Raw genomic sequence first — 11,043 nt, forward strand, 5'->3', positions numbered from 1 at the left:
AGTAAGAGCTGATGGTTTAGAGTCTACACCGCAGGCAGCAGCAAAACTGTCTACTACAGGAGCAGAGATATATTGCACACCAGGGACTGAAGGAGCAGAATGCCCCAAGATGGAGAGAGCAAAGACTGCAACCTTTACAAGGGAACAGAACGCAAGCTATGCCCTGCAAGGACACCAGGTCTGTGTGAGCAGAAAGGCAGTAGACTCCCAATACAGTTGCTCCTCCACATAGCTGACCAAATGCCAAACCTTGACCAGGATTAAGCTCCAATGTGTTCACTGCCATAAGAAAGAAGAGGAGAAAACAGATTCCCTGTCCTGATCAGCTCAGAATACAAGACGAGAACTGTAAAGTTAACAGAGAACAAGCTGACTTACGAGCAAAAACCAGCAGAGTGCAGCTTCAAATAAAACAGAAGACAAACCCTCGTCATCAGCCAGCTCACTAATGGTCACTCAGAATGCAGCTGATGTGCCCATGGCTATCTGGAGTCTAAGTTAAAATGTACCGGATCTTGTGCAAAATATACTGACACCAGAGCAATCTCTACTGCAGCTGGAGTGAGAGATCTGCCTCCGTGCTAAACTCTCAGACTAATGAGAAACGTACAATTAGAAAGGTATCAATGGATTCATGACTGGTCATTACATTTACAGAACATGGAACGAATGGTCGTCAACGTGCGATTCAACAAACCAAAGGCAAGTGCAATGCCTCTGACTAAAAGTTCTTAGGACACCAACAACCAAACCTTCTCAGTGCAGCCACAGTAGAGAACTGTAACTACTACTGTTGAAATATCAATTGGTAGAGCAGTGTTGCACATTGTACAAATCACAGTTGGACATCCATGGACAGCTCATTATAAAAGTAGTCGTTGGGGAAGAGCTGGATGAAACACTGTTAAAAACAAATAATCATTTTAGCTGCACGTTTGTAAGCATTTCTTTTCATCCTCCCCAAAACAGTTTCATGGCAGAATCAAGAGGACACATTCACACAGACGTTTCCACAGCCAGACTGGAATAATCAAAGAATATCAACCAAAATGTGTTTCCTACCAGTTACATGAATCTTGAAGGTGAGTTTCTGGCCAGCAGCCTCGCAGCTGTACTCCCCTGCATCTTTCTTCTCCACCTGGCTCACCACCAGCCGACGCTGTTTGCCCTCTGACTCAGCCTTGAACTTCTTGCTCCAGGTGATCAGTTTCCCCTCCTTGTACCACTTCACCTCTGTCTTCTCCTGGGCCACCTCGCAGCTCAGCGTGGCATTTTGAGTCAGTACAGCCTTCACCTCTTTTTGTACCTTGTCCTTGTTTGTAAACACGTCTTCTTTCTCTGCAGGGACATCACAACAGTCACACCGTTTTGCTGTAGTCTGCTGCAGAGCTAAGTCCAGTTCCCCATTTTCACTATACTTGCCCTTCACAGAGAGCATCGTGATGCCTCATTAAGACAAGAAAACACTTTCCCCTCTATTTTGCCTTGGGAAATGATAAGCATATCATTTCATATCACATTCATATGATATATCATATCATATCACATCATATCACAAAGCTAAACATTTCGCAGTCTGATAGCAGATTTGGACATGAGATTTAGAACACCTGCATGCACTACTGAACCTTCTCCCTTATCTTTTTTTCTTCTCATGTCTCTCTACATTTCCAGTAAATCAGAAGGGAACGGCCCTCCAGAACAGGTTGCCCAAGGAGACTGTGGATGCTCCATCCCTGCAGGCATTCAAGGCCAGGCTGGATGTGGTTCTGGGCAGCCTGGGCTGCTGCTTGGCAACCCTGCACATAGGAAGAAGGGGGTTGGAACTGGATGAGCACTGTGGGGCTTTGCAACCCAGGCCATTTATGAGTCTGATTAGTGGCATTTTCCACCTAATTGTGTCATTCAAATTTTGTAACCAGATCTCTTGAAACACCTCCCCTTTTCTCACTCCTTGCATGCCTGGTGTGCTCTTGCACTGTAACCCTGCAGACACCAGCTGACTACAAGAGCTGCACAAGTTACCCTCCTTGCCTATTGTTTGTTGCAGTAATTCATTCCTCGATGGAAAAGCACGTGTAGAAAAGTGTTGCTATGACACTAGATGACAAAGAAAGTCCTATAGCCAAAGTGTTTTGCACCAGAGAGGCTGTAAGTTGATCCTCCAAATGCAAGACACACCAAATGAAGCGTTCCTTTATCTCTGGGATTTCAAGCATTTTCTCACCTCTGACTTTCACTTGGAATGTTGCTTTGTCATCTTTTGTTTCACAGCTGTAGCTCCCTTGGTCTTTCAGGGTCACATTTTTGACCATGAGCTTGCGGTGCGTCCCCTGGGAGATGATGGTTGTCCTCTGGTCCTGCTTCACCTCTGTTTGATCTTTCTTCCATACGACAGCTCCGCTTGCAGCTGACACCTCACACACCAGCTCCAGGTCTTCAGAAGGACTGACTGATATTTCTGGAGTCGTTTTGGGCTTGTTGACAGAATTAATGGCTTCATCTGAAGAAAAAAAGAGAAAGTGGTTTACATCCTGACTCAGGCTTATTCAGCACAGCATGAAGATACAGTTAGAACTGATTGTAATGTCTCTGCTCATTACATTTGGGTGATCGAGTTTCACCTCTGGAGGTACTCACATACAAACATCTGCTTGATTCTCCTGTGTAAGGAAAGAGTAAGTTCTATGCAGACAGTTCTTATTTCTTTTAATCAATTCTGTATTCTGCACATGTTCTTCTGAAGCTAAAATGAAGGCAGCTAAGTAACGTGTTTGCAATACATGAACAAACCTATTCAACACCTTGTCTCTAAGCTAACAAGCAGCGTTTGATGAGCGCATCAGTATTTCATGCCCTTCATTCCATCCAGACAGAACCTGCCTGAGGAGCAAGCTGATGGCTGTCAGCTACAGGCAGACCTAGCTTAGTATTGCATTTCTTAGAGCAACAACTGTTGCTTTCAGTCGCTGAATATAACAAGGCCAATTGCTATGCCAGGCACATTTATGGCATCAGTGAAGAAATAATTCGTTAAAAATTGTAATAGACAGGAGACATCTATCGTTTTAAAACTAGGTGACCAAAGAAGAACAGTCCCTCTAGAGTCAAGCTGTGAAGAACTAATAGCACCAATCAATGTCACATAGATAGATTACTTCCCTGCCCTAAGACCATCTTGCGACCATTTGGTGCTCCTAATTAAGCACTCTTGATGGCTTTTTTGTCTGAGCCATGTGACATTTTGTGATAGGAGTTACTGCCAGTGTTCCCTTAACCCAACACCAAAGTAGGAGGTATCCATTCTCAGGGAATCATGCAGGCTTCCTCTGTATTTGATGCTCAGAGACAGCCCCAGAACTTTTTAAATCTTAGCTTAGCTCTCATCCAATAATGTTCATCAAACAGTGCAACTTGTCCTTTGGGGATGCCTTTGTTCTGCATCAACCAGTTCCAACGGAGTCTTCTTGGCTTGTTTTAGATCAGTTTTTCAACAGATAAAGCCAGAGTCTTTGAATTACAAAGTGAAATTGCAGAATGCATGATTCTCAACCAAACAGAACAGGAGGTGGGATGCAGGGTGAATACCTGAGCCAACACCACCTGCAAGCAATCCTTCAATATCTTAGGAATCTCTAGCCATCCCAAATCCAGTGTTGTGCTTGATCTATCATCTCTGCTGAGTTTTTAGCTAGCTGATGGTGAGCATCACGGTGGTGATGGGTGAGCAGTCAGACTAGAGGGTCTTAATCAACCTTAAGGATCCTGTGATCAGAGGAATGTGAATGTGCTGTTAAAGGTCACAAGCGCTGCGCTGCAGCATGAGCATACACAGCGAAAGGCTTTCAGTAGAGCTTCAGTTCATAAATGAGGACTGGGTTATGGAAAAGAGGCTCAAGATATAAACCAGAAAACAGATCTCAATGCCAGGTTCTGTGAATGCAGCCAGCTGAATTTCACTGATATTGAATTTCAATGACAATTTCTTGTGTTATTTTACCCTCCAGCTCCACCCTGAACAGGAACATGTCAGTGACAAGCATTACTCCTCCAGGCTTGACCTGACAGTGCTTTACTTGTACTATGAGCTAATGGCTGTGCTTACAGCACCTCAGGGAGACACCTCAGAGATCACAGCATCGTTCGGGTACAGTAGGAGACACTGAACTCTCCAAATATGGAGTTTAATTTGTCTAAAGAGGAGACAGGTTTCCAATGTTAAGAACTTAGGACCATTTCATGTTACCTCCCCACTGTAAGGGTAGAGCAAGTCCGAGAGTGCCTCCTTAGACTGAATGAGTATAAGTCTATGGGGCCAGATGGCGTGCATCCCAGGGTCCTGAAGGAGCTGGCTGAGGTGGTTGCTGAGCCGCTCTCCATCATATTTGAGAAGTCATGGCTGTCAGGTGAGGTCCCGGATGATTGGAGGAAGGGTCACGTCACTCCCATTTACAAGAAGGGGAGCAGGGACGACCCGGGTAACTACAGGCCGGTGAGTCTCACCTCTGTGCCTGGGAAGATTATGGAACAGATCCTCCTGGACAACATGCTTGATCACATAAAGAACGAGCATGTGATCCGAGACAGCCAGCATGGCTTCACCAGGGGAAGGTCATGCTTAACTAATCTTGTGGCCTTCTATGATGGAGTGACGGCGTTGGTGGATGAAGGGAAGGCGACCGATGTCATTTACCTGGACCTGAGCAAGGCCTTTGACATGGTCCCCCATCACATCCTCATCTCCAAATTGGAGGGAGGTGGATTTGATGGGTGGACAACTAGATGGATAAGCAATTGGTTGAAAGGCCGCAGACAGAGGGTGGTGGTCAATGGCTCTATGTCCAGGTGGAGGCCGGTAACGAGCGGCGTCCCTCAAGGGTCTGTCTTGGGACCGGTGCTCTTTAACATCTTTATTAATGACATCGATGAGGGAATGGAGTGCACCCTCAGCAAGTTTGCTGACGACACCAAGCTGACTGGTGCAGTCGATACGGTGGAGGGAACAGATGCTATTCAGAGGGACCTTGACAGGCTGGAAAGCTGGGCTCGGGTGAACCTAATGAGGTTCAACACAGCAAAGTGCAAGGTTTTGCACTTGGGTCGGAAGAACCCCAGGCACCTGTACAGGCTGGGAGGAGTTGTCCTTGAGAGCAGCTCGGCTGAAAAAGACCTAGGGGTCCTGATAGATGAGAAACTTAACATGAGCCAGCAGTGCGCTCTGGCAGCCCGGAAAGCAAATGGGATCCTGGGCTCCATCAGGAGAGGGGTGGTCAGCAGGGATAGGGAGGTGATCGTCCCTCTCTACTCTGCTCTTGTGAGGCCCCATCTGGAGTACTGTGTCCAGGTGTGGAGCCCTCAGTACAAAAAAGATATGGAGATTTTGGAAAGGGTCCAGAGGAGGGCCACAAAGATGATCAGGGGGCTGGAGCACCTCCCCTATGAGGACAGGCTGAGGGAGTTGGGTTTGTTCAGCCTGGAGAAGAGAAGGTTGCGAGGTGACCTCATTGCAGCCTTTCAATACCTGAAGGGAACTTACTCCCAGGAGGGGAGTAAACTCTTCGAAAGGGCTGATAATAGCAGGACTAGGGGAAATGGTTTTAAGTTGAAGGAGGGAAGATTTAGGTTGGATGTTAGGGGAAAGTTCTTTACTAGAAGGGTGGTTAGGTCCTGGAACAGGCTGCCCAGTGAGGTTGTGGATGCCCCGTCCTTGGAGGTGTTCAAGACCAGGTTGGACGGGGCCCTGGGCAACCTGATCTAGTAAATGTGTATGTTTGGTGGCCCTGCTAGGCAGGGGGGTTGGAACTACATGATCCTTGAGGTCCCTTCCAACCCGGGTAATTCTGTGATTCTGTGATTCTGTGATTTCAGTCAGAGGTTTAAAGATGATGTAAGCGCTGAGGCAATTCATGAACTGGAAGAATGAAGCCCAGATGTGAGGGCTCAAGTCGTGACTCCAGCGTCAGTTGGAGCTAAGGCTGTCCTGAATTCATCACAACACAGTTACATTATTTGCTCATCCTGTGGATTTGCATAGGGACAACAGTAAGATCAGAATTGCTTCAATAGAGCTATGCAATCTTTGTCCTAAATACTGGAAACCCACAGGGCTGGACAAATAAAATGAATTAAGTCTGAAGTGCTTTACATGGATTGTGATCCCATGTTTGCCTCACAAACTTACCTGAGACTTTCCAATCAAAAATCAGAGTGTCATCTCCAATTTTGCAGATGTTCCCTCGTCTTCTTTCGTTACAGCTGAAGCCACAAGCTTATGCAGTTTCCCTTTATCTTCCATTGTGAATTTCTTACTGGTCGTGATTTCTTTGCCATTTTTGTACCACTTCACCATGACATTGGCTTCAGAGGTCTCAGAAACAAATTCAGCTTGTTTTCCAGCAACTGCCCTGATAACTCCTCCAGTTGTCTCTTTGATTATGAAGTCTGCCAGTGCTGAAACAAAATATGGACACTCAAAATACATATGATGGTAAAGAACTGCAGGGACATTTGTGACCATGAGGCATTCATTTATCATAAGATCAAACGTGCACGTTTAATCCTAGTTCTAATTGCTAGATTCTAATTCAGAAGCTGGCAAATTGTCAGCTTTTATAAACCACGTACCAGATTACCTTATCTCCACAAGTTGAAGGACATACACTGTACAGGGGACAGAGCCAAAGGAAGAAGCCCAAGGCTTCAAGAAAATGTCTAAAATAGGAAAACTGAGGAAAGAATTGGAACAAGCAAACTAGAAGGAAATCAATGGAGAGGGTATCTATTACTGCACTGTAACCCCCTGGCAAACAAATCGAGCCTAAAAGATGGAGATGTCACTTAGGACTGAAAAGAAAAACAGAATTCCTTTATGGAAATTAATTGGAGTGCAAAAGTTAGATGATAAAACTGGCCCCTATTAACACACAGTGGAATAATTGACTTCAAAGATTCAAAATCTCACCACTGTCTTAGCCAAAAGTTTAAGCCTAAGTCCACGGTCCTATTTTACTGAGGGTAATTGAGCTTGTTTTCCAACTTCTTGTTAACATATCATTTCAAAACAGCGCACACAACTGAGTTGGGTCTGTTGAGACAGCGCAGTCAGAGCTGCTAAAATCAAAGTCTGGATTATGCATGCATTTGTTCTGCAGTTCCAAGAACACGCATGTATAATACAAATTCAACAACGTTCTACAGAATGCCTGTATTTAGGAGCTCGAGAGCCAGCTGATGGACACTGGGATGACTGAGATCCTGTCAATACATTTAACTCCATCCTATCATACAGTCAAATTTCATTCATTTTTTCAGGAACTGTCTCTTATCATTGTAGTCCCCTCACCACTGCTGGATGTGAGCCCAATCACACAAAAGCAGCTGCTGGTTTTCACTGCAGATACTGCAGTAAGGAGAAACAGCCTCCGGACTGGACCAGCTGAGCGTGGCCCTACCAGGATTTGCTCCAAAGTTCTTATTACCAGTAGTGCTTCCTGATGAAATACATGGGGGTCCTCCTTTGATTCCAACCCCAACCCACCCCACCATGTCCCCTGATAACATCCATCAGGGCCACATCTCGACAGCTCCTGAACACCTCCAGGGATCCCACCACCTCCCTGGGCAGCCTGTGCCAGTTAATTCTGTGGACAGACCTGCCAGTATGAAATATCATGCTAACATGACAAAGAGAGAGAAGAAAAGCAAAATTAAGACTAGCTGACAAGCCTTGGCAGGAAGTTCTGCTCTCCATCAATTTAGTTCCTGTGACTCTTCACAGGTCTCTTCTACATTTGGGATCACTGCTACAAAAAGAGCTGTTTACATCATCTCTTGTGGCCACCCTGAGAGAAGAGCAGGAAGGCTGGGATGCTCTTTTTCCTATCTTTCCCTTGATTTCCTCTATATCTTAGGGACGAATCACAGGACAGAACACAGAAATCAAATGGCTCTACAAAGCAGATTGGCCAGTTCAAGTCAAAACAGCCACTGAAAACACCCCAGACGCTGTCTGACAACAGCTGGACTGTCGGGGAGTCAGGTGAATGCAGTCTGCTGGCCCTGGGCAGGAAGAGGACAGCCCAGACTGTCACATACCTTTCACTGAAAGCTGATAGAGCATTTTATCCCCCTCACAGATGCACTGACAACTTCCAGCAGCATCCATTGAGACGCTGTGAATTTTCAGGGTGTGTTTCTTCCCCACAATGTGCAGCTCATATTTTCCACTGGCCTTGAGCTCCTTCCCATCCTTCATCCACTCCACAGTAGCACCTGTGTCTGAAAGCTCAGCCTGCAGTTTGGCTTCCTCACGCAGCCGAGCGCAGATCTTTTCTACATCTTTGCTCTTCTTGGTAAATCTCACTGCAGCACCTGTCAGGAGCAAAGGCCGCGTTATTTCAATTGATATCAGGCTAACGTGGTCAATGTTTGCTGCAAGATCTCTGAAAAAGTATCACCTTCTGTTCCTGCACTCATCATTGTGTCAGTGCTGAGCAATTCAAGATATTTCATTTGGTCTTCTTGCCGGATTTACTAAGTAAAAATCAACCAAACATCTCCTTCTACTGATTAATAATGCTCTAAACATGCTTCTGCAGAGGTTTCCACCCAATGACAAACAGCTCCTCCCATAACGAATGTTTATTTGTAATATTTTGTCATGCAAAGCTGATTGATAGAGATATTATTGGAATGATTGCTCCCCTACTTCCAAACTATTCCAGTGCAATCAGAAAGGCTGTCTGAACCTGGAGCTGAAAATACTGCTCTATGGTGATGCAGTGGTAAACATGGTGACTGAATGCACTGGCCAATAGCTGTGAACTGCAGACATTCATCAGCTGGCATGAAGCAATCTGGTTCAGATACCAAGCAGCTGGGTAGATTGGCTTACCCTACACTCAGTGCTATCATGTTTAGGTCATTACCAGGACTCACGTCAGTCCATGGGATGCAATTTCAGGTATTTGGTACAGTCAGTGAATGCCTGCAGCCCCAGTTCTAATCATCAGATCACAGCAACTATGCCTTGACTGTAAGAGGAAAGGAGAAGGATCAAAGCAAATACCTCTCACTCTCATCTTGGTGCTGACATCAACATTTTTGGCAACAAATTTCACTTCTGCTCCATCATCGTTCTTGGTGACCTACTTTATGATTAGGCTGTGAGTAGTTTGGGTTCTCTTGATGATGCAGGTCTTGCTTTCCTGTAAGACTTTACCACTGAGGTACCAAGTGCCGCAACACGTTGTTGTAAGGTCAGTAGTAAACATGGCATCCCCTCCAGCTACAGCTTCACCAGTTGTTAGGGGGGATTTCACAGCCAGGACTGGTTCTGAGGAAGAACAACATGGATGTCTTAATGCTCTTGAGATGCAAGTCTGGTATCTCATTTAGAGATGGAAGATTAAATCATAGGGACATTTCTACTTCTCCCTCTGCATGAGTGCTGGAAGAAGCACTTCTGTGCTTAAGATCTGTTACAGAAAGTTCTGCCTCTTGCACATGTGACATGTCAAAAGATAAGGATATTCATGTCTCTGTCACAGAAACAGAACTTGTATCACTTCAGTGGTAGCTGGAGGTTGATATGAGATAGGAGAACTAGGAATAAAGGAAAGCCTTTGGTGTGTTAATGCACTGCTATCCTTAAAGTCAAAGGAAGCATCTTGAGGGAACCAACACAGCTGCTCATGGGGTTTTTGTGCTTACCAAGGTGCACGCTCCCTGGGAATTCCAGAGACGGGCTCTGTCCATGCGCATTTACTGCAGACACTTGGAACTGATCATCAGCCTCTGCAGACAGATTTACAGCCCCTGCACAGCTCTATATAACAGTCTTATAGAACTACCTCTAGTAGAAGCAATCTCCACACAGAGATCCTTTCCCAGCACACTCCGACACGGGGGGGGGCAAAACGGGGAGGGGGCCACATACACACACAGCACCGGGGGGGGCCCGTAACTGACCCCCACCCATCCTTTAAAGGGGTGTGGGGTCCGTTTTAATGGGGGGGGGGCCGAGACCACCTTCACTCCCCCCCCATCCCTTAAAAGGGGGGTGTCCATTTTGGTGGGGGGGGGGCAGTGACAATCCCCCCCCCCCCATCGTTTAAAGGAGGGGGGTCCGAGACCACCCCCCCACACCCCATCTTTTAAGGGGGGGGGTCGGGGGCTCATGGGGGGCAGCACAACGTGCACAACTTTGGGGGGGGGGGCTTTAAAAGGCGGGGGTTACAAAAAGCATAGCTCTCAACTATAGATGGGATTGGGGGGGGCTCAATCGATGGGGGGGCCCCTTCATGCAGGGGGGGCACAGCGTAAGGCAGCGGCTTTGAGGGGGGGGTTGGGGCTGTTTGGCCTTTGGGGGGGTTATTGTGTGCCCCACCCCACCACCCCCACACACAATGGGGTGTTAATGTGGGGGGGGGGGGGGCTTAGATTAGTTGCGTTGCGTTCCCTATAGCTGCCCCCCCCCCGTCATTAACCCCCCCGCTTTATCCTTACGGCTGAGCCCCCCCCGACAGTTCCCCATTCATCTTGATGGGGGGGGGGGGTTGTCACACGACCCCGGTGCGGCTTACAGCACATCGTCGACCCCACCCCCACCCCCCATAACCCCACCCGGGGGGGGAGGGGGCGATGTGGTGAGTGGGGGGGGGGTTCCGGAGTTGGGGGGTGGGGGTGAGCAAAGCGCAATATGGGGGGGGGGGTCCTATAACTGGAGGGCAGCGGCTGCACAAAGAGCCCGCGGGAGTCGGAGAGCAGCACTTTGGCTGGGGGGGGTCCAAGGGGTCCGGGGGTAATGCTGCCCCACCCCCTCCAACACCCCCCACTGCCGACCCCCCCCCGCGTTGCCCCCCCGCCCCAACGTCAGCTCCTGCGGCAGCTCCTCGTCGCTCTCCTCCTCCTCTTCCTCGTCTGGGGGGTAAGTATGTGGGGGGGGGGTCCCATCGGGCAGCGGCAGCTCCGCCGGCTCCGATTGGCTGAGCCGCAGTGCGCGGGAGCGGCTGTTGTGTGCCGGTCGGTGGAGGGGCGGCTCTT

General features: G+C 47.7%; 1 protein-coding gene across 1 annotated transcript; it reads right to left on the minus strand.

The window, feature by feature from the left end:
• Positions 1-2,235: 2,235 nt before the first annotated feature.
• LOC146755695 (myosin-binding protein C, cardiac-type-like) lies at positions 2,236-8,450 on the minus strand. Its single transcript, XM_085525384.1, has 3 exons — positions 8,095-8,450; positions 6,182-6,450; positions 2,236-2,503 (listed from the first exon to the last, which is right to left on the minus strand). Exons 1-2 carry the CDS (start codon positions 8,252-8,254, stop codon positions 6,203-6,205), a joined length of 408 nt encoding a protein of 135 aa, XP_085381510.1. The 5' UTR covers positions 8,255-8,450; the 3' UTR covers positions 2,236-2,503; positions 6,182-6,202.
• Positions 8,451-11,043: the final 2,593 nt, after the last annotated feature.

The sequence above is a fragment of the Coturnix japonica genome, chromosome 31 (assembly GCF_054131305.1).
Source record: "Coturnix japonica strain WE chromosome 31, WE-NBRP24, whole genome shotgun sequence".
Taxonomy (NCBI): Eukaryota; Metazoa; Chordata; class Aves; order Galliformes; family Phasianidae; genus Coturnix; species Coturnix japonica.